Consider the following 24,071-nt stretch of genomic DNA (forward strand, 5'->3'; position numbering starts at 1 on the left):
CAAGACGAGAGAGAACACAACAGCGAAATGATTAAAAATAAAGCTTTTATTTACAATGTTATAAAAACGGCATCAGGAAGTAACAGCAAAAAATGCTGTGTTACACACACAATATAAAATAGTGTGGTACGGAAATAAAAGAAAATAGCACTAATTTTGATGACAGGCAGCCGGGGCGGCCCCGTTGTCACATACAGCATACTCTTGGCACTGCGGCGTGATGCACAGCACGACGTCAGATGTTGTATACGCGGTGCGTGTTCTTGCGGACAGCCGAAAGGACGTCCTCCACTTCGATACCTCGCAGTGAGGCAAGCCGGGTGGCCACGTGTATTGCCATTCCAGGGTGGGAGGATTTGAGGTTTCCCGACTCCTGAAAGAACACATTGAAAGGGAACAAGTGACTAAACGGAAAGTGGGTGTATCTGGCGAGCAAACAAGCCCCTACATGTATTATTATGCGTTACAGGTATTTCGTAACAATGAATCTGCTACACACGTCCCCTTATATTCTGAGGGGCCCATCTAGTGGTGCCCACGGCTGTACTAGCAGTTAGTCGGGTTGAGAATCACTTTTGACCGCAGCAAAACGTTTGGCATGGGACTAAAGATGGCGCTGTGCTACTGTACGACATAACCTGTGCCATAAAATCGAATGTAGGCGAATCTGCTAGCAAACACGCGAATGCATGTATGACTGCACTGTGTTTCGCGGAAATTAAGCTACTGCAGCAGGTGTCCTGTTACATTTTTGGGGACCCATCTAGTGCTTGGTAGCTTCAGTCACTGTGGGAGACCCACTGCTGCTCTAGAAGGTAGTTTCGCGCCCTGAAACCACTGAGAACTCATTGTCACCGGAGAAAAAAGAAAAGCATGGCATGTTAATAAAGACGATGCTATGCCACTGTACGATACAATCTATACCGTGAACAAACTCTGGAGCAGAAGTTGGGGAAAACAGCTGATCTTTCGTAAGTTTTGTGCCCACTGTTCAATACTGGTGGCTGCTTATAGCGAAATCCTTAGTCGCACGAACCATCTGCCTGAGCGGAAAAACGACAAACAATGCCGAACAACATGAAATTAAACGGCGTACAGGTAGGGAAGTTCCCAGTTTATCACCTCAAAAAGTACTCACCGATTTTGGAAGGAAATATGGCGCATCCGTCTCAATCAACAGCCGGTCCAGGGGGATCTTACTGGCTACCTCGACGACACCTCCGGCGTTTGGGAATCCCACGAGGGGGGTGAGCCCCAAGCAGAGGTTGGGAAACTCTCCAAGCCACTGCTGGGCTTCCCGCCAGCCACCTGTGAAACAGTGGCGATGGATCGGGTAGTCCGTAGGGACCATCTGCGGAAGGGGACGGCAGATGATACACGCCATTAGAAAAGAAAAGTCACAAAGCGACCGGACTGTTCTAGCCACGCGCGCAATGATAGTAACCGGGGCTTTCTGCTGGGAGAAGTTGCGATTGAAGTGCAGATCATCTTCATCATCATCAGCCTGACTACGCCCACTGCAGGGCAAAGGCCTCTCTCATGTCTCTCCAACCAACCCTGTCCTTTGCCAGTTGCGGCCACTGTATCCCCGCAAAGTGCAGATACAGTGAATGAATGTTCTGTGATCTGTAGAAGTGCTGAGAAGTCGGCACGCCACTATGCGACCGATACTGAGTATAAATGGGTAGCCCTGCATAGGGGTTCGAGCGAGATGATTTCTGCCGGATTGTAATACCAACGCTTGTTAGCATGAGATAATAGGTGAATCATAAAAGCTAGTATTGTAACCATTTATAGTAGCCAAGTTTCAGACATGTGGAACCTCCTGCTCCACCATGTTGTATAATGCTATAAGGGATATTCGAATGCCCCTTAGTAACAGCCATGATACCCAGCAATGCAGGATGAAAGCATTATTCAGCGGGAAAGCGATTATGAATGCAAATTTTCATATAGTGTAACTGTCACTGTGACAATCAATATATACGCAGATCACCATATGGCAGACGTATTTTTTTTATGTTAAGAGATCTGCGATCGTGAAAAGGGTTCCCCACTGGTTTTCTGTTGCAGACTTAAATGTTCGATACGATCGTCGTAAACACTTAAAAAAAGATTTCGCTACATATCAGACGAATGGACCAATGACATCAATACTTTCATAAGAGTATCTGACAATATCCTAATATTCAAACTTTTTGTCCAAGACAGCTGCACTTGATGAGGTTTTAAATTTGGAAAACAGGATTAGCCTCGGCGCTCAATTAGTCTCGGCCACATCTCACCAAAATTCGAAAATTCCGCGCCTGCTGTGCACGTACAGCGACGCCTGTAAGTGACGTCACATCGCGGCGCATTTGTGTGCCACGTGACCTTTATTGATGAGCGTGGCTTTGGGCGCAGATACACGATTCCTGAATTTGGCAGTAATGGCCAAAATTTCTGAGCCATGGCACCGAGGCCAAACGCGCTTTCAGAAATCTAAAGAACCGGTGTGGATGTTACCAGAGTCTATAAAAGGCTAGATTAAAATTTCGGATCGGAAACAGGCGGGAAAATAGAATAGTGAAAAAAGCAATTAATAAAAACAGATAGTGCTATAGCCAAAATGATTCTCCTATTTTTCGATGTCAAGAAAACTAATGTTACTATGTCGTCGAAGCCATCTGAATGCCTAAAAATTCTACTGCAAACATCCTGTATATCCGGCATCATTATATTGCATTGAAAGAATTATGGACTTTAGGTTGCATTCAGGATTTAGTGTAGCCAGGAATATAGTGTACCTTTTTGAGGATGTCGAGCGTGTCAGCCGCAGAGTCTCGAGAGTGGATGATCAGCGGAAGGCGCCCATTCAGGGCAAGACGTACCTGCCTCTTGAACACGCACTTCTGCTGGTCACGTTCACAGTTGTTCCTGTACGAGCGAGATGAGTGTTACAAGCAGAAAACGACACACGCATGGAAACTAGCATGCGTACAGGGGTCCCTCTGCGGTGCGCTAGATGGCAATAGCCACCGCAGTAGGGCGAAAGGAAAGCTTCCTGACGGAGCGCGGAAACACTAAAACACACGTGAATTTTGACCAGGAAATTGAGTCAGGTGATTGTAGCATTCACAGCCTCGTGATCAGAAGAAACTCAAAGTGTTTTCATCCGTGCATGGTGGCTACTAATACCTCTGTCAAGCGCACAAGTTAAGGGCCCTTGCGGGGAGTGCGCTTCGACGCCTCTAATTAGAATTTAGACTTCGCGGTGCTAAACGGGAAGGAAAAGTGCACTCGTGGTAAAAAAAAAAAAAAATTCTGACTTGAAATGAGCGAGATTTGTGAATAGGTTGACGAAAAAGAAAACTTAAAAATGGACTCTTTGGCGTGATAGCCCAAATAAAGCGAGCTTAATGAGTTTCTAACAATGAAAAAAAGGGAAATAAAACAGAAGCTAAGAATATTCAGAATAAGATGAAGGCGTGCAGCGGAGTTGCATCTGATCGCGTTCCTTTGTTGTGTTGCTTCGCTTGTAGCCATAACAAATAGATGTTTTTTTTTTTTAAGTCTGATAACAAGTAATATAACTTGTGAGTACAGAGGGCAGAACACATGCCTAGAGCGACCGAACTGTGTGTTCAGCTGACCCCAAAGTCACTGAGACCAGGAAGGCAAAAAATGACGATTAAAACCTATAAGTTTAACTGCACATGCTTACATCCAGACAATTTTTCAACCATATGTTATCACTTCTAGACTTGTTCTAGACAAGCGCTTTGCCCTTTGCACTGTTTATACGCCATACATGATGTGCCTTCAAGGCCGCTGATGTCGGCCTTACGTACTTGGCCCTGAAAGGGCATTCCCTTAATGCACTTTTACCGGAAAGGTCTCTTCTGCGAGTGACACTCCACAGTCGATGTTTACATTTGAGAATGTGCACTCAACTTGACCATTTCGGGCCACAGATCAAAAACGCGCAGCACATATAAACTTTATCTTAAACGTGGCAGCCTAGGCTGACGTGATCGCTCTGAGGTGTTGCTCAATCCGTGCATTGATCGCTGTGAGTGCGATAGAAGAAGCAATTCGCAAGCTCTCGCACTCACCTGCTAGAATAATCGAGGCCTATTTCTCCCAGGGCGACCACTTTTGGATGTTCCAGCGCCACGATGAGATCGTCTTCGACCTCCTCCGTATAATCGCGGGCCCTGTGGGGATGGCACCCGAACGCACCCCAGACGCCTTGCTCCGTCAGGATCTTCTGCCACACGTGGCGCTGCAGGGATACCACAGAATGAGCACATGGCAAGGAGAAACAGGGTGCAAGCTGGTTCATGCCAGTCCCAGCGAATGCGAGTAACGCATCAAAGATGGACCATATGCTCAGCGAAAGCTGGCAGGGGAGAATGAGTACTTTGCGACACAACATCGCACTTCCGAACAACAGCGCTTGTTTTAACGAACGCGCCTACAATACAGCAAACCACTGAGTGCCTTCCCAGCCTTCACGGAGCTAGGAACAAAGCAAGGACTATGCACCGCTGCTTTCACGCCTAGGAAACATAACAGCTCAACTTAATTGGTAATCGCATGAGAGAAACGCGCAAAGCAACCAGAACTTCGAGCCTGACAAATAACGGCGGTGGGACGCTCCTTGTGGAAGCCAAGAACTAGCATCGAGATTTCGTCTGAAATAGTACCTTGCGAAATGTCGATGGGTCGCAGAAGTTAGCCACGCAGGCTTCGTAGCAGTCCGGGTAGGTGTCGCGATGTTTTACGCGGAACTGAGCGTACGAGCCGCGGTGACCCACTCTGTTGAAAAGGAAGTCGAGATGACAGTGGGTGTCCACAAGGCCCACTCGTGATGACAACCGGTAAGGCCACTGCTTGTTTGGCTTGAGGATGACATTCGTGGCTGTTGTCGATTGGTTGTCCCAGCCGACAAAGCCGTCGTTGCAGCAGGAATCAGCGAGTGGCTGCTGTAGCGCCATGATAGTCAACCTGCGCAGTTTTTGAAGAGAATACATGCATCAAATGTTTCTTTATAGAGACTTTATGGAATTTTTTAGAACTCTATAATCAAGAATCAGCCGACGGTCGGATATAACTAACATGACAAAGCTCTTCGTGCTCAAGTTGATTTAGCAGTCTTGGCGACGGACCACCTAAGTTGTCGAGTGAACACATTATGGACAACAGCGTAAAACGGGGCGTAGCTTAACGCGTGACGTATGCGGTGAAAGCAGGGCCTCCGCTCGGTACTTTAGTGCAGCAACGGCTCCTGGTATTTAGGTAATATAGCACTTGGTTGGTGAAAAAGAAAACACTTTACTCACCCGTGCGATGCTTCCAACAGTCCAAAGAAAAGTTGCGTTGGTGACGATCAGCGCGTATATCTCCGCTTTTACACTGCTTGGTCGAGAGCACCGAAGAGGGGAGCGACCTGTCCGCCTTCTCGAAGAAAGTCCGACTGCCGCCGTGCGTGGAAGTGAAGTACCAAGGGGACCATGTGACGGGAGAGGAGGCTGAGCGATCTGCTGGTGGAAAGGAGGAACAAGTTCCTCTGTGGAGATGACCCCTTTCTCCTTTATCACTGCATCTCTTTGTCCGTGAATGAGGTCACCTACCTTAGCTTTTTCCTAGTATTTCGACCATGGCCGCACCTATATGAATCATGCACTAAGGTATTTGTTTGGGCTAGTCGGTACATTGTTAAAACTGAAGGAACAGCGCACGAAAGAGAGGACTAAGGAAGGAACAAACACAGCGCTGAATGAATCATGGCTGACTGCCATCAACGAATTTCTGGAATGTACAGGAACAACTCACACCTGCTGTTATCTCTCGAAGGCCCAGGACAACAGGCTTCTCTTTCGCCAGTGTCCTGCACACGTTAGCATGCCCTGCAGAGCCGTATTCAAGGGTACATTTTATTGCACCCCCCGCCCCCCCCCTCCCTTTACCCAATCGCACAGACTGACCTGGAAAAGAATGCGCCATGTTTTCGCCTGCGGCACAATACAAGGAGGAGGAAGTTTCTTGCATGAGTGCAAGTGGCTTTCCCTAGCGTTTCCTTTTAAACCACTGCTTATTACATTCACCGGAAGCTTACCATGCATGAAGAAATAATGTGGCTGGCTATAACCAGTCCTGAGCATGTCACCATGATAACCGAAGTAAAGCAAAAGCAAATTGGTTTCTGAAAAAAAAAGGACATGGCGCACTGTCTCACTTATCTCGACGGACACCTTAACCGGGCCGTAAGGGAAGGGAGGAAGGTGGAGGTAAAGGAAGAAAGTGATGCCGTAGTGGAGGTCTCCGGAATAATTTCCACCACCTGGGGATCTTTAACGTGACCTGACGCTGTACAGCACACCGCCGCCTTTTGCGTTCCGCCTTTATTGAAACGCGGCCGCCGCGGTCAGGTTCGGACCAGGGTACTCCGGCTCGGTAGACGAGCGCCTTAAGCACTGATCCACCGCGGCAGTTCATGATAAGTTCCAAGTCAGAATTTTCTGCCATATTTCACCAATGTTCCAGGCTGAGGTCTTTGCACTTCACTATCTGCTGACGCATATGTTTCTGGGTTTTGAAGCGCCGACTGAAACAGATGGATCAAAGAAACGATAACGCCTTGTTTAACTGGTTCGAAGGGCTGTCTTTCATGTTTTTTTTTTTTACATTTTGCTCTCAAAAAAAGGTGTGTATGGTTTATGGGGTTTTAACGTCCCAAAACGACTAAGGCTATGAGAGACGCCGTAGTGAAGGGCTCCGGAAATTTCGACCACCTGGGGTTCTTTAACGTGCACTGACATCGCACAGTACACGGGCCTCAAGAATTTCTCCTCCAAAGAAATTCTAGCCGCCGCGGCCGGGATCGAACCCGCGTCTTTTGGGTCAGCAGCCGAGCACCATAGCCACTGAGCCACCGCGGCGGCGTAAAAAGGTGTGTATGCCGACCCACTAAAATTAACATGGCAAGTTAGGAGTCGTTAGCGAAGAATTTCAAGACATGCTCTGGAAGTTCAATAAAACATGGTGCTGGGCTAGTTGGTAATTCATACTTGGAATAGTTGGAATAGCGTAGCATGGTAAAGACTTGGACGAAAGAAAGGAAAAACGTCTTCCCCTCGGAGCCATAACTCCCGGAGCATGTCGCACCATCTGGCGTAACCATTTTTGCTGCTCACTTTTAAGATGGTCTTTTAATTCAAAATAAGGTAGGGGTTCATGACGCTCGCACAAGATTGCTCCCGTATTGAAGAAAATTGCGCAAAAAGATGACATGGCCACAGTTCTTTTCGAAATTTCTGGTCTTAACGACCCCTAGGTGACATGAAATAGGAAAAGTAGAGTAATCGTTGAGAGAGGGCGGAAATTTTCAGACATAGCTCGGTAGAAATAAAAAACGGTACACAGAACTGGAATTTACTATGTAGAGTGAACGGACCGGCATTGAAAGTGAGAAACGAAGAGAAGGCATGCTGTGGGACGTTTCGTGCGCGCGATATTACGCACATCTATACGACTGCCGTTTCGCAATAAACCCGGCGTTGGCATTGTTGTGAGCGATAATCGGGAGTGGTCGCAAAGTTCGCTGCGTCAACACATAGAGCGGTGGATTTGAAACATGATTAAAACGTCACAAATTTGGTGATCAGAAGTTCGCTAACTGTTTCAAGCTTTATTAAGACATGCAAGTATACAGGGTGTGTCACGTAGCTTGAACCAAGGATGTTTTAAAAAATGGCGCACCGGAGATGGGTGACAGCAGTGACATATTGATTCCAACAAGATTGTTCTGCAAAGGTCATCGGAGTTGACAACTAGTCTTATATACGCGCATGAGTGTTATTGGCAACCTCGCGGTACGGTCGCAAGATTGCGTGTTCGTATGACTGCACGTGGCGACCGTGAACGACAGCGGACACGACGCGGCATAGTTCAATATATAAATTTGTCCTTTAATATGTTAATAGCTAGATGTACTTAGGTGTAAGCTATCGGGGATAGATGCAGACTAGGGAGCAAAATTTCCTCTTTTTAGCGGCTAGGTTATTCCAACCGGCAACCAATATTTTTAAGGCATATTAGTGTCATGTTTCTTTCGATCTAAAAGAGCAGAAAATGAATTTCGTTAAGGAAAATTGGTTTTTCTCTTACTGAGTGGTCAGGATTTTCAGTAAACAGAATTATCTGAACAGATGTTTGCCCATGGTTTGAGCCTGTGCACGTTCTGATCGATTTTTGCGGCAGGATGGCCAAGCAAAAGAAGGTTAGACGCAGGGACTGTGCGGGATTTGAGAGCCTAGAGGAAACGCGGTTTGAATCAGTACAGCACACGGAATACACGGATTTTATGTGTACGTCTGGACAGGATTGTCCTAGAAAACGTGACACTATAGCGTCATGTATGGGTGCCCGAGAGAGAGAGAGCTAGAGGTAGAAAAGTAAAAAAAAAATGAGAATTTCCTGAACAGCCTGTTCAAATGAAGAAAAAATGGCCGACACCGCCGTTGATCTGAAGCAGTAGACATTACGCAAAAATGGGGCGTGGCTTTGGAAAGAACATGAAAGTAGGTCAAGCAGGGTGGGACAGGCAAAGCTGTTCACAGGTGACAGCTGGGAAGTCTGGAGAGGATTTAGATGAAAGAAACAAGGTTATTCCCAGAAAGGAGATCCCAGTAAGTGATAACAGCCAGCAGAAACCTAAGATAGGAGAGAGGGACAGAGTTCCGAGGCGCTTATGACTCACGACTCAAAATGAGGAGGTCTGCCGGAGCTATAATGGGGCGCGTAAAGAGAGGAAGTAACACCTTCTGTTGGGCGAGTTGGTTCATCTTGTAAAAGCTTTTAGCGCAAATCGACATGCGCTAAAAGCATTTACATTACTAAAGAGAGATACGCGAGAATCAGTAGCGACTTTTCCAGGAAGGAGAATGTAGCTGGTTCTAGGAGACACGAGCAGCAATCTGTCTTGGGAAAATCGCTGGGCGTTACCCGGTAATGGTAGCGGAGGGACTAAATTGTATGCCCCCAAAAGTGACGCCGCATAAGTGACGTAAAGTGCAGCTAAGGCAGTTGACGACAAAAGGTCAATAGCGCAGCCAGAGCAAATCGTTTTGTGCACAGCACCGAAGGCGCTAGGACGGAAGGAAGAGGTTGCCAAGGGCGTGGTGAGTGTTAATCGTGACATAAGGATGTTAAAGATAGGCTTCGATGTGGCAGAAAGAAAAAGGAAAGAGCGTGTACCAGGCGTTGGCAGAGGGAGAGGACGAGATGGCATCCATTTTGTAGAGGTGCGGGGAGAGGGTTGGGCTGCCGGAGCTTGGCCGGTCGTGCAGTAGTAGCTTTTTGAGAGAGGACGCGTCTGCTAGCAATGAAGGTGAAATCGACCGAAACAGCAACCACGTGACCACACTTTATCACATAGCAACAGTGTGTGCACCTGTACTTTCGATCCTTCATATATGTGCCAGTATAGAGGCCATCGAAGTGCGACGCCCTGGGTGCACCATTGCATAATATTTGGTGGCCACCCGCTTGACACAGAATGTTCGAAGTGGTGCCAAATGATAGCATGTTCCTGAGGATAAAATTACTAATCGAGACAAAGCCCAAAATTTGAGTGAGATTCGCTACGACGACCGTTCGTCACCGAAACCGTGCCCCTTGAGGACCTTGAGACGGCCATTATGGCCGAACCACTTGGCGCAGGGTGTTGATGGTATCAAACGATTCATCGTGTTGTGATATACACGTTTTAAAATTATCAAGCGATATAAATGAAAAAAATATACGAGATATAGCGAAGGTGGCCATAAATCGCAACAGTATAGAGCAAAGTGAATGAGTAGTGTAAAAAAAATATCCGCGGATATTTGGATTTGGTCTTTTCCACGTTTGTTGAGAACATTGATGTAAATACTTGAAGCTCCCATAGCTAACGCTCTTAAGTCGAACACTAAGGGAGTGTTGGCGGAATTTTTTTTTTTTTTTTGGGGGGGGGGGGGGGGTGGCGGGCACGGGGGCTTTAGGCGTTGGTGGAGGCGAAGAAGAAAGCATTTAATGAAGGCTGAGCCAAACAATATTGACATCTAGGCACAGGAACAAAACTATATAAATTTAACTCCAGTATCAGTTATTGAACATGAATATGTTCAATAAGTTACTGAAAGCTATGAATAAGCTTCAAAGATAGAATGGGGTAAACAGAAAGCGTAATGGTTAGAAACACAACAGCAGTTAAGGGCAATGAATTTAGTGTGTACACTCTGAGCGAAACACACATCAGGGATCTGGGCATAACCACCTGTAGATGACGTGAAGATAGGAAGAGAACGGGAGGTGTACCATAGGGCAGAGATTCTCACGGTAGAAATAAAGAGCGCTACACAGAATTGGAATTTACTACGCAGAGTGAACGGACCGGTGTAGAAAGTCACAAACGAAGAGAAGGCATGCTGCGGGTCGTGCATTTGCGCTTAATTAAACGACATCGTACGACTCGCACTCTGTAGAAAACCCGGCGTCGTAATTGTGAGCGATAATCGGGAGTGGTCGGAAAGTTGGCTGCGTCACACATCAAGCGCTGTATTTGAAACGTGACTAATACATCACAAAACTGGTGATTAGAAGGTCGTAACATGTTTCAATCTTCATTAAGACATGTAAGTATACGGGATGCGTCACGTAGCTTGCATCAAAGATGTTTTAAGAAATGGCGCACGGCAGAGCTGGGTGAAAGTATGACATATTGCTTCCCACAAGATTTCTCTGCAGAACTCCTCGGAGTTGACAGCTAGTTGTATCTACGCGCAGGAGCAGTATTTGCAGCCTTGCGGTGCGGACGCAAGATTCCGCGTTCCTAAGATTGCACGTGGCGACGGGGACCAGGCGCACTAACGACAGCGGGTACGGTGGGCATCGTCCGATAGATAAAATTTTCCTTTACTATTTTAAAAGCTAGGTTTTTTTAGCGGCTAGGCTATTGGAACTGGCAGCCAGTATTTTTAAGGCATATTAGGGTCATGTTTCTTTCAATCCAAGATAGTAGAAAATGAATTTCGCGAACGAAATTTGGTTATTCCGTATCTGGGTGGTGAGGTTTTTGGGTAAAGAGAATTATGTGAACGCATGTTTGCACATGGCTTCGATCTGTGCACATTCTGATCAATTTTTGCGGCAGGATGGCCAAGCAAAAGAAGGTTAGACGCAGGGACTGTGAGAGGCATGGAACCTAGAGGAAACGCGGTTTGAATCGGCACAAGAGGCTGAAGACACGGATTTTATCTGTAAGTCTGGACAAGATTGACCTAGAAAACGTGACATTACAGCGTCACGTCTGGATGCCCCAGAAAGAGAGAGCTAGAGGCAGAAAAGTAAAAAAAAAAAATTGAGAAGTTCCTGATCAGCCTGTTGAAATGAAAGAAAAAATGGGCGCCACCGCTGTCCATCGGAAGCAACAGTGGTAGGCATTCTAGCTCGAGCCACATGGATGGGGCGTGCACTGCCTTTGAAAAAAACATGAAAGTAGGTCAAGCAGGGTTGCACAGGCACAGCTATTCACAGGTGGTAGCTGGGGTGTCTGGAGCGGATGGAGACGAAAGGGACAAGGTTATTCCCTGAAAGGAGATCCCACTCAGTGATAACAGCCAGCAGAAACCTGAAGTTAGGAGAGAGGGACACAGTTGCAGGGTGGTTATGACTCACGACTCAAACATGAGGATGTCTGCAGGAGCTATAATGGGGCGCGTAAAGAGCGACTTTTCCAGGAGGGAGCATGTACGTGGTGCTAGGAGACACGAGCATCAATCTGTGTTTGGAAAATCACTGGGCGGCGTTACCTGGTATTGGTAGCGCAGGGAATCAAATGTATGCCCTCAACAGTGATGCCGCATAAGTGGTGGAAAGAGTAGCTGACGGAGATGACGATACAAGGGCAATAGCGCAGCGAGAGTAAATCGTTCTGTGCACAGCATTGGGGGGGGGGGGGGGGGGGAGGACGGAACGAAGAGGTTGACAAGGACTTGGGGAATCTTATTTGTGAGATAAGGATGTTAAGCCTGGAGATATTCTTCGATGTGGGAGAAACAAAAAGGGAAGAGGTGTACCACGTGTTGGCAGAGGGATTGGACGAGATGGCATCCATTTTGGTGGAAGTGTGGGGGAGAGAGAGAGAGAGAGAGAGAGAAAACTTTATTTACAAAGGAATTCGGGGCACGCCCCAGGGTCCCCGCACGACCCCAGTGCACTCAAGTGTTTATGTTCCTGAGGTCCATAACACTGGCAGCACGGCCGGTGGCGATGGTCTGCACGGCCGGGTCCTCCGAATGCAGCAGGGTCTCCCAGTCCTCCCAGGTCTTGAGGTTCTCTAGGTCCCGCGGGTGAGGGTCCGCCGGGCAGAGGGAAAGGATGTGGAGGGAAGAAGCGAAGGGCTCTGGGCATAGGGCGCAAGCAGGAGTGGGGAAGGAGGGATGATAGTGGGTTAGGGTAAGGGGCGAGGGGAGAGTATGTGTTTGTAATCTGCGCCAGAGTGTTGCGTGTCTGTTATCTAGGGAGGGGTGGGGCGGGGGGTAGAGCTGGCGAGAGGCTCTGTATGCCTGGGTCAGCTCACTGAATGAGCGCATGCGATCCTTCGTGAATCCCCGATCCGAGGCCACCTGAGCCCGGTTTAAAGAACCTCGGGCTAGAAGGTTGGCGGCCTCGTTTCCGGGATTCCCGGAGTGCGCAGGCACCCATATCAGCTCCACTTGGCGGGGCGGGGGTGCATCGGGCGAGTCCAGTATGCCAAAAGCAGGGACATGAACTCGGCCTCGAGCAAAATTTAGAATCGCAGTTTTAGAGTCAGTTAAAATATACCGGTCTTCCGTGCGGGTTATAGCAAGTGCAATGGCGGCTTCCTCTGCAGCCTCTGGGGACGTATCTGGAGGGAGAGGTAGTGTGAGGAGGGCGGATGAAGAGGAGTCCACCGCAGCTGCTGTCGCTTCATCACCCGTGCAGGCAGCGTCCACCCATACGGCGTCCGGCTGGGGGCCGTACGCTCGATGGAGTGCCTTCGCACGGGCTCTGCGGCGCTGCTCATGGTGGGACGGGTGCATATTCCTCGGGAGCGGCCTGATGAGAAGCTCTCGGTGAAGGGATCGTGGGATGGCGAGAAGGGTTGGGTCGTTGGCCGGTATTTTGATTCCCAGGGAGTCCAGGATATACCGACCTGTGGAAGTTTTTGTGAGCCTGATGTATTGGGCCTGTCGGTGGGCCTCCACCAGTTCCCCGATCGTGTTGTGGAGGCCCAGGCCTAGTAATCTGTCTGTGGGTGTGTTGAGGGGAAGATGAAGTGCTACCTTGAATGCCTTGCGAATCAAAGCATCCAAAGCGTTTATGTCATGTTTGGATAGTTGTAAGTATGGGGTAGTGTACAGTACACGGCTGAGGACAAAGGCATGAATGAGGCGACATAGGTCACGCTCCTTCATGCCTCTATGATGTCCCGAAACCCTGCGGATGAGGTGCGATATCGCGCCTGCAACCTGCTTGAGTTTCTTGAGGGTAGTGGTGTTTTTGCCATCGTTCTGGATGTGCAAGCCCAATACACGGAGGGTGCCAACCTCAGGTACCGGGTAACCATTCAATTCAATGGCAATGGGGGAGCGGGGACAGCGGTGGTTCTTAGGCCGGATGAGGAGCAGTTCGGACTTCTCTGGGGAGCAAGACAGTCCGATGGTCCGTGCGTAATTTTGGGTGAGTGTGGCTGCTTCCTGTAAGGTGTTCTCTATGTCGCCGTCACTGCCGTGGGTGGTCCACAGGGTGATATCGTCGGCATAAAGAGAATGCTTGAGGTGGGGAAGCAGAGATTGGCTGGCGGTTGGCCGGCCGTGCTGTAGCTTTTTGAGAAAGGACGCGTCTGTCTACAATGAAGGTGAATTTGATCAAAACAGCAATTGCGTTACCGCACTTTATCACATACCAACAGTGCTGAGGCCTATACTTTCGATCCTTTATGTATGTGCCAGTATAGCGGCCATCGATGTGCGGCGACCCGGGACCACCACCATCATCAGCCTGACTACGCCCACTGCAGGGCAAAGGCCTCTCCCATGTCTCTCGAATTAACCATGTCCTCTGCCAGTTGCGGCCACCGCATCGCCTCAAACTTCTTAATCTCATCCGCCCACCTAACTTTCTGCTGCCCCCTGCTACGTTTCCCTTCTCTTGCAATCCACTCCGTTACCCTTAAGGACAAGCGGTTATCTTGCCTTCGCATTACATGCGCTGCGCATGCCCTTTTCTTCCTCTTGATTTCGACTAGGATGTCATTAACAGGCGTTTTTCCCCCCACTCAGCCCCCTTCCGATCTCTTAAAGTTACACCTATCATTTTTCTTTCCATAGCTCATTGCTTTGCCCTTAACTTAATCTGAACCCTCCTTGTTAGCCTACACATATCTGCCCCATAGGTGAGCACAGGTAAGATACAGCTGTTGTAGACATTTTTCTTCATGGATTCTGGCAAACTTCCATTCATAATCTGAGAGAGCCTGCCATATGCGCTCCAACCCAATCTTATTTTTTTAGTTATTTCCCTCTCATGATCCGGATCAGCGGTTGCTACCGGGACCACCATTTCGATATTATCTGGGGGCCACTTGTTTTTAGCAGAACGTTCGAAGCGGTGTGAAATGGCGGCATGGTCCTGAGGATAGAATTACTAATTGAGACGAAGCCCCAATTATGTGTGGGATTCGCGACGTCGACCTTTCTGCCCCCAAAACGTGCACTTCGAGGACAATTCAGACAGCCGTTACGGCCGAACCGTTCGATGCGGTGCGGTCCGGATGCTGTCAAACGATTCTTCGGGCTGTTATGCTCATGTTTATAAAATTTATTAATTGATTTAAGAAGAAATGTACCAGATATAGAGAAGGAGGCTGTAAATCGCAAGAGTAGTGCATGATAGATGAGTAGTGTAAAGGAAATATCCGCGGAAGTTTGTATTTGGTTTTACCCTTGTTTGCTGAGCACACCGATGTAAGTACTTCAAGCTCCCATAGTTAACGCTCTTAAGTCAAACACCTCTTTAGAATGTGATTTTTTTTTCTTGGCGCCGTGATGTATAACTATGGGTATGCCCGCATTTCCTTGCTTGCCCAAAGCTCGTAATTGGCCGAAAACGCAACCTTGCATTTTGCGTGAGGCAGTACTTCTGCCCTCCTCAAATAGCCCACCTACTGCATCCCTCTCGATTACTTGTTCCTCTCGCGCTAAGCCCCTTTCCAAAGGATGCCTTGCTACTAGCGCTATTAAAGTACCATTTTCCAGCTTAGGTTCTTTTGATTCTAGATTGAAACTGCCGCGGTCGGGGACATCTTTACCTGCCTTTTCCTACCGTGCCAATAAACTACTGTAACTATATACACCATTGAGCCGACTCCATATGCGTCTTCGATTCGTTTTTGCTTGGAAAACGTGCGCTTTTTAAGGCGGAAGCCTTTAATGCCTGATCGTTGTAAGCAGGAGTTGTCGACAGAAATGTCACGCTTTTCAACTGGTCGAAATGGTCGTGACGTCACAGTGCGCGAATTTCAAACGGGGCCAATTGTACTTTGGCTAATGGCCATGGAAGCAATTAAAGAGATGGTATAGTGATGCTCCAAGTGGGACTGAGCTTACTTAATTAACCAATTAGCCCAAGTAACCTTTCTAGTCAGACCAGATAAAAAATTCAGGGGGCACTTTGGTTCTCTAAAGTGCTGCAAAGCGAAAGCGTTTCCTGGCGACTGTTTGTTTTTATTTACTTCTTATTTTTCATTTTGTTTTTATTTATTTATGCTCCTTTTCTTAATTTTCTTGTTGCTTTATTTTTATTTTCTCATCTTTTATTTTGTTGTTTTTATTTTTGTTTATTTTCCTATTTTTATTCCCCTTTTCTTGACTGCTCCTTTTATTTCATTTATGAAGCCCATGCATTCACTAGATGCGCGTTTATTCATGCTGGAACCTTGAGCCTATTAAGCAGCGACGCCGAAAGGCGGACGAATCTGCCGACGCCTCTGTCGACACTTCTGCCGACGCGTCTGCTAACGACAGTATGAGGCATTGAAGGCTTTCGCCTTAATAAATAAAACCGGGTGGGAAAATGGTCAAGATGGGAAATCGAACCGTCTCCGGAGTGAGAGACGAGCACACTAACCACTCCGCCATGCCAGCTCGAGAGTTCGGAATAAACAAAGGCGCGTCTAGCGAATACGGTGTCTTCGTTCACTCCCATCGTCCTCCCTTCCCTTACGGTGAGGTTCAGGTGTCCACCGAGTTATGCGAGACAGGTACACTTCCTTTCCTCAAAAAACAATTTACCGACGAGCAAGGCGTCCAGTACAGCCGAACCAGGGTTGCCAGTTCCGCTTATTACAAGCGACTTTGGGCTTCTTTTTTCACCGAGTCGCTTGTAAATTTTTACAGTCGCTTGTCGCGTTTTTTTGGGCTTACTCGCACTTTTCCTGCAAATATTATTATTTTAATGCCCGTCACGCGCGTTTGTCGTTAAATATACGCGATAGTAGCAGGAGTCATAAAGTACGAAACTGTCCCTATCTAATCATGAATGTTTTGACGCCTTCCCAGCACTCGTGGTCATCAATGTCGTAGTGTTTTGCCGGTGGTCTTTGTGCAAATGGCTTCGAAGTGGTCGAAATATGGCAAACGATATTGTAAAGAGTGGGAAAAAGAAACGCAGCTCAAGGATTGGTTACGCCCAGTCACCGGAGACGATAAAAAAGCTGCATGCAAGTATTGCAAGTGTGAAATCTGCGCTCATCATGCCGACCTCGTTCAGCATATGGCAACTGAAAAACACGCGAAGAACTCCCGGCCACTTTCCAGTGCACGTCTGACAACCATGGGCTTCACCAGATCATCGCCTCCAAAGACAACACCAGAATTGGAGCTCAAGCTGGCATGTTACTCAGCGTGTCATGCCACTGTCAACTCTGTGGATCATCTAGTTTAGTTTAGTTTATGGGGTTTAACGTCCCAAAGCGACTAAGGCTATGAGAGACGCCGTAGTGGAGGGCTCCGGAAATTTCGACCACCTGGGGTTCTTTAACGTGCACTGACATCGCACAGTACACGGGCCTCGAATTTCTCCTCCAAAGAAATTCAACCGCCGCGGCCGGGATCGAACCCGCGTCTTTCGGGACAGCAGCCGAGCACCATAGCCACTGAGCCACCGCGGCGGCCTGTGGATCATCTCGGCGAGGTGTTACAGTCGTTCGCGGCGTGCGAGGTAAAGCTGCACAGAACAAAATGTGCAGCGCTAATAACAAAAGTTCTTGCCCGTTGCCTGCTTGAGGACCTCGTGAAGGATATAGGCGCTTCGCAGTACTTATTATTGATTGACGAAAGCACTGACGTAGCAAATGAAAAGCAGGTCGCTGTCGTGGTTCGCTATTTCAGCACCTCACTAAAAAAAGTGGTGTCCACGTTCCTGGGACTGTTCACGCTCGAGGGTTCAAGTGCCCAACAGATTGCACAAGGCCTCCTAGACTTCTTGACCAGTGTTGGTCTGGATTTCATAAGGTGTATCGGAATTGGAACCGACGGCTGCAATGTTATGGTTGGGAGGAACAATTCTGTGTACACACATTTGCGTCTAAAAAATGAGAACCTCATGCTAGTCAAGTGCGTGTGTCACTCGATTCAACTATGTGCAAGCAAGGCAGTAGAAGTGCTGCCCCGGAGCCTAGAATTCCTGGTTGGCCGTTCGTACAGTTGGTTTTCGCACAGTTCACTGCGGCTTCAGGAGTATGGCAAAATTTACAGACTGATGAACGACGGCAAAGAACCATTAAAGTTGGTTCAGCTGTCAGGAACGCGGTGGCTGTCCATCTCTGGCTGCTGTAAGCGTATACTGGAACAATGGGAGGAACTCAAGCTTCACTTCACCATCTGCAAGGACAAGTACCGTTGCTATGACGCTGAGATTCTGTCCGAAATGTATCGGGATCCTGTCAACAAGCTGTACCTAGTGTTCCTGAACCCATTGCTGCAAGAATTCTCAAGAATCAATAAGCTGTTCCAACTTGAAACTGGAAATCCACTGAAACTGGCTGATTGCCTTCAGAACTTTTTCCGGTCATTGATTTGCAGAGTGCTCAACCCGCTGTACATCCCAGCTGCAGGAGAAAGACTTTTGGAAGTCAACCTGGAGGACAGTGCGGCCCACCTTCCACTTTCTGCTGTGGACTTTGGAGTGCTATTCAGCATCGATGTGGCAGCTTCCAAACTTAACGCTGAGCAAGAAAGAGACGTTAAATTGAGATGCCGGGATTTCATTTTTGAGGCTGCAAAGCAAGTGCAGCTTAGGCTTCCTCCCAACATTCAGCTTTGGAATTCCATGAAATCATTCTCGCCTGAGAACGTACTGAGCCAGGTAAAACTGCCCCTTCAGGATGTGCCTCTCCTCAAACTGTTCAAGGGAGATCTAGGACTCCTGGACACTCAGTATAGACGGCTGTGCCTCCTTCCTTGGAAAAATGTAAGCAACAAGGACGGCGCTTCTTTCTGGGTAGAAGTGCTAGATTTCAAGGATGCAAGCGGTGAAATTTGTTTCAAGGAAATAGCAGAGTTCGCTCTGTCATTGTTGGCCATGCCCCTTAGCAACGCCGATGTCGAGCGCGTGTTCTCGCACATGAACCTGGTGAAGTCGCGCCACCGAAACAGAATGAAGAATCCTATGTTGAGCGGCATCCTGCACGTACGTTATGGCCTAAAGTTTCGAGGTGTTTGCTGCCGGGACTTTCAACCGACCTTAAAAATGTTACAGCTGTTCAACTCTAAGAACATGTATGGTTCCGAAGTGGACGCTGAGGAATTTCCTGATGAGTCGAACACATCCGACGATGACTGTGTGTAGTTGAGCCGTGAAATGAAACATACGTTGCAGGAGTCAACAAGTAACTTCATTCATTTATACTGGCAACGTGCAATGAACAGGGTGCAGAGTACCCTGGGGAAAATGTTAAAAAACACATGAGTGTTTTTGCTAATTCTTTGATATCGTCGCTGTTTAAAATAAAGTGATTTGTTCACCTTCCCTTCGTATTTCTACGATTTTTGGATGCTATAATTAAACAATTTTCAAGAATGAGAAAATTTGTTATCGTCCGCTTTTTTTGGGCTTGTTTTGGGGTGGCTATTTGCTTATTTGCTCGGCGGCATCTGGCAACTCTGAGCCGAACGGGCGATGGCGTTCTGTGGACTCCCTGGCAGCGTTGCAAGACGCTGCCGCGTTCTACTCTCAGAGGCGCCAAACATCAGTGACACAAGCAGCAACACCGCGCTTAAGGCTTTCGCCTCACCGCACTTTAGGTCAACAAAGTGCCCTCCCTGAATTTTTCTGTTTAAGTTTTATTATTCCAGTCGCGGTCATTGTGCAGGTAGCCTTCTATGTATACTTTCTCGGCTAATTTTCATCCACCCAGAAAGTTGACAGCAGCGGGATAAGCCTACAGAGTCACACCACTGACCGGTCCCTAGAATGCGAGCACTGGCAAAGAAATAAACAATCAAGGTCATTTAGTTTGTTTTATTTGCAGTTATATTTTTTCTTGCACGCGCAAAGGTTACACACTGTCCGACGTCAGATTTTGTAGATTCGCCGCGTGTTCTTGCGGACGGATGTCAGTATGTCGCCGACATCGATATTGCGCAACGATGCGAGCCAAGTGGCCACATGAATCGCCATTCCTGGGTGCGACGCTTTCAGACGCGCCGATTCCTGAAAAAAAAAAAAAAAACCAAGAAAGTGGGAATGTCAATAACGCGAGGCCCATGCGTAGTACATATGGCTTCTGCGAGCATGACACTGTAAGGATTAGCTACCAGTATTGGCTAACAATAACTCGTTGAAAATATCCCAGTACACATTGAAAATATCCCATTACACATTGGCACCCGTCGTTCTCTGCAAAGTAGCTCTACCCAAGACCCATGGCGTTCCAAAATTTTCAAAGGATGCCTCATATCAACAGGGCGGCTGAAGCAAAAAGGTGGCTTGCGTCAAAGGATGGTGCTAATAGAAACACTGCCTTATTACGTTGCTCTCTGCACAGCACTATTTGCAATGGTGGCTGCTTATAGAAACAAAGGTGTCATACAGAGTTCCCCGATTACACCGACGGGGCGAGAGGGGGGGGGGGGGGGAGAGAAATCACACTACCCAAGCAAATAACATTAAATTAAGGCTAGCCACGTAACTATCATGAACCTGTCGCGAAAATCCGTGCGTACCGATTTCGGGAGGAAATACGGGGAGTCCGTCTCTAACAGCAACCGGCCCAGGGGGATCTCTCTGGCGACCTCGACCAGCCCACCGGCATTGGGGAAGCTCACGAGGGGGATGAGCCCAAGGCAGAGGTTGGGAAACTCCGCCAGCCAACGCTGCGCCTCCGGCCAGTCGGCGGTGAAGCAGTGGCGGTGAATCGGGTAGTCCGACGGCACCATCTGCGGAGTAGGGGAGCCTGGTATCCACCTCGTCAGCAAGAGTGAGCAGTCAACGTAATATACCAGGTGTTTCACCTAAGATGTTCTGCCGTTGTCTACAATAGGCTTTTCGAGTTAGAACAGCACTTTTTTGGGCATTGCGCTATACAGCGCGTCAGAATACAGCTAATACGGGCTAACTAGGACGGTTAAATAATATCGACTAGCCAACTTTGAAACTATTACCACAGTCCTTCAAAAGCCGTTGATGACTATTACTGAGAGACGCATAGTCCACCATCCGCAATATCCACATCAGTTTAGAATTTTGAAAACGCACTTACCCTGGGCGCTATGGGCGAACAAATCTGACTGCATCGCTCCAAAATACATGCGCTTAGCTCGCAGGCAAGGAAACCCCTCCAGTACACCCAAGTCGTCGATATAGAGAAAATTTATTGTACCACAGTGCCAAGGGCAACTGCGTTTTTTGTATTCTAAAAACTGATATGCTTATGGGGTGGGCTACCGGCCTCTTAACAATTAAGGAGACTAACTAATTGCTAAAAGGTTAACTACTCAATATTAGTAAACCCGCCTACTACATAGCACGTCTTAGCTGTATTGTGATGTGCTACACCACTGAGAGTACCATGAAAAAAAAAAAGCCTCTTTTAACAATTGCAGAGCATGTTAAGTGAAACACCCGGTACGCTGAGGCAGCCCGCGCACGCTGCCTCAGCGTACCGGGTGTTTCGACCCCGCTTCCGAAGCGGGGTCGCTCCTTAGTGTCATTAAAAGGAAGTTATACCGGTGATACAATGAATACAAGCTATCTCCTGACCTGGAGCTCGGCTTCTTTGGGGCGAAATGTTTAGAAAGCGGGTCTTGGACCCCGCCTCGAGTAAACGAAGGGCACGTTATGCAACAGTGCTCTTTGGTCCCCGATTTAGACCAAAATTAATTATCATCAGATAACGCACCGCAAGAGTAAACGGCGAATTCCGTTGGGGAGAAGCTACGAAGAAAGCATCCGAGCCGTCCGCAGTGCGCGAATGGAAGCGACGTGCGAGGGATAAAGTTGATAAAAAGCAGCCTAGGTAAATATGTGACTCACACTAACGAGAAACTTATGGGGCACCTGAAGACTCTGCACCTTACAAAAGTTATACATGTGGCCGGAATAGTCTACGTCTGGAAAGTAATGAATATGGGGCTGCGCCAAGTGACGAGTGTAGCAAGGCAGATAGCTTATACCTCTTTGAGGATGCCGATGGTGTCGGACGTGGAGTCTCGAGAGTGGATTATGAGGGGCAGCCGACCATTCAGGGCAAGCTGCAGCTGCCGCCGGAGCACCCGCTTCTTCTGGCCGTGGTCGCATTTGTTCCTGCAAAAGCGAGATAGCACCATTTCGTAACGTGTAGCGAAGAAGGCAGCTTTACGTTGTTAACGCTACTCAGGTCTCAACACGGACAGGAGTCGTTACTAATGCCCCATGACGCCGAAAAGTTTGTCGCATTATATACGGCATGCTCGTAGCAATTACGGTAACAGGGCGCTAATAAAACCCGTCAAATGTATAAGAAAAATGTTATTGACGGTTAAGAAAGGAAAAGAAAAGCATGCAGCCAAGCTTGAGTAAATTTTGGGATGCGGTTGTCTCTTCATTCACGAAGCACTAGAGACAGAAGCTGCCATATACGGTGGTTTTTTGAGCGATGGGTGGAACCGTATTGATCTTTGGCTAAGTCTACTAATGGACAGAAGACAAAAAGCCCTTCTTCCCCCCCCCCCCCCCCCCCCAGCTTTCCCGCATTGAATTGGTATGCGCACTCACCTGCAGGAGTAGTCCAACCCTATTTCACCCAAGGCGACGACTTTTGGATGTTCCAGGGCCTTGATGAGGTATTCGTCGACCTCTTCGCTGTACTCGCGAGCCATGTGCGGATGACATCCGAAAGCTCCCCAGACGCCATCCTCGGCCAGGATCGGCTCCCACAGGCGGCGCTGCGCCAGTGCCAGTAGTGAGCGCCAGTGCCAAATTAATGAAGGCAGAGGCTATAACTAACGTCAAAAGAGGCAGGACTAGCCCAACAAACACAAAACATCCTCAGAAACTCCAAAAAAGGATGGAATGTCCCAGTCCCAGTACAACGTTTATCAAACGTTTCCAGACCATAGAGGCACGACATAGAAACACAAGCAAAAAGGCAGTGCTCCCACTAAAGAAAAAACGTTTCTACGTTTTTTCTGGAGTGTTAAGCAGCAACAAAAGCGAGTACTATGCAGTGACATTACAAGCTAGTATTTCACCAAGTAGAGAAAAGTGGAGCGTACAGCTGCAGCTCTGCACATTAAATATGAAACACAGCATTGAAATGAGGCACAACACCATGAAACTTATACTGCAGCCACTGGGGACTCCTAAACTTCTAGAAGTCTGAAAAGCTACGGTCATATATATTATGCACAATACTAGATCTGTGGATGTGAAACATATGCGATGTTGCCATGCTACAAAGGGTGGATTTACGGAGGGGGCAGTCACATTTTAAACGTATATTTTCTGAAATTTTTTAATTGAGCAAAAGGTGTTCAGAATGGTTGTCCTATGTAAAATTTCTGTCTTTTGGAGGGAAGCGAGCCCCCCACCCCCATCCATAAATCCTCTCCGTTTCTGTCGCCTCTATGAATGGCTTTTGGAGTTGTATCAAAAGTCATTGTTGGCACGGCCACCATTACAACACGTTATGATACTACATTTTGTGTTCAGGGTCAAGAACTCAAACTTATTAGTATATTTGCCCATCCTCACTGCTGTATGAGAAAGCATTCCTTGCATGGCCAGCCACACGAAAACATGCAATGAAGATAAGTATGGTTTTCAACCCCAACAAAAAATTACCGCAGAATTTTTCTAATCCTCACTGCTGCAACAGAAGGCACTGTTGACACTGCCAGCTTCCAAAACATACACAATGGAGGCAGATTGCAGCATTCAGCGACAAGAGCTGCAATAAAAGGCAGGTTGAACTCTAAGGTGGGGTGTGGTCATGAATGACAGCTTTGTACGACGCAGTACGAAGCAGTAACTGGAAGTAGCCGCCTGTCTGACACGGGTATTTCCGCTTTATTAACTTTTCCGCTGACGAACACCAACATAGGGCACCCTAAACCGGCAAGCAGCCAAGCGCCACTCGCGCGGGCGTTGCGCGCGGGGGCCTGCGCCCATGCGGTAGCACGCTCCTTCGTTGGCTTTGAAACGCGCGCGCAATCGGCGCGGCGGCGAAATGTAAACAGAAGCCCGCCGGAGTAAGATGGCGCCGAGCTTGTTTCCGGCTTCACAAAATGTCACATGACGGCCTCTCCTTTTTTTTTTCCCTTCCTCCATGGCTTCTGAGCATGGAGGTAAAAAAACTAGGAGGGAGTGCGCTCAGCCTCTGCAAGCCATCCTCCTCTGACGCCGCTGCCGAGGGCCCTTTTGCGCACTGACTCATGGGAAATAGGCCCTCCTCCACAGTTACCAGACTGCCAGCCAGCGGTGCTTTTTAGTGAACGTCCGTGCTCCGAAGTAGCGCAGCGCAGCGCTTTGGCGGAATGCGTACC

At 48.0% G+C, this 24,071-nt stretch overlaps 2 protein-coding genes across 2 annotated transcripts; both read right to left on the reverse strand.

Annotated features, from left to right (window-relative positions):
- Positions 1-235: 235 nt before the first annotated feature.
- LOC149359458 (3'-5' RNA nuclease TATDN2-like) lies at positions 236-4,979 on the reverse strand. The gene is made up of 5 exons (XM_089567686.1): positions 4,689-4,979; positions 4,095-4,264; positions 2,787-2,916; positions 1,139-1,351; positions 236-373 (listed from the first exon to the last, which is right to left on the reverse strand). The coding sequence occupies exons 1-5, from the start codon at positions 4,977-4,979 to the stop codon at positions 236-238; spliced, it is 942 nt and encodes a 313-aa protein (XP_089423812.1).
- Positions 4,980-19,623: 14,644 nt separating this feature from the next.
- Positions 19,624-22,406, reverse strand: LOC149359459 (3'-5' RNA nuclease TATDN2-like). The gene is made up of 4 exons (XM_089567687.1): positions 22,303-22,406; positions 21,723-21,852; positions 20,274-20,486; positions 19,624-19,761 (listed from the first exon to the last, which is right to left on the reverse strand). The coding sequence occupies exons 1-4, from the start codon at positions 22,404-22,406 to the stop codon at positions 19,624-19,626; spliced, it is 585 nt and encodes a 194-aa protein (XP_089423813.1).
- Positions 22,407-24,071: the final 1,665 nt, after the last annotated feature.

Source organism: Amblyomma mixtum, chromosome 2, assembly GCF_055824585.1.
Source record: "Amblyomma mixtum isolate Tamu chromosome 2, ASM5582458v1, whole genome shotgun sequence".
Classification (NCBI taxonomy): domain Eukaryota; kingdom Metazoa; phylum Arthropoda; class Arachnida; order Ixodida; family Ixodidae; genus Amblyomma; species Amblyomma mixtum.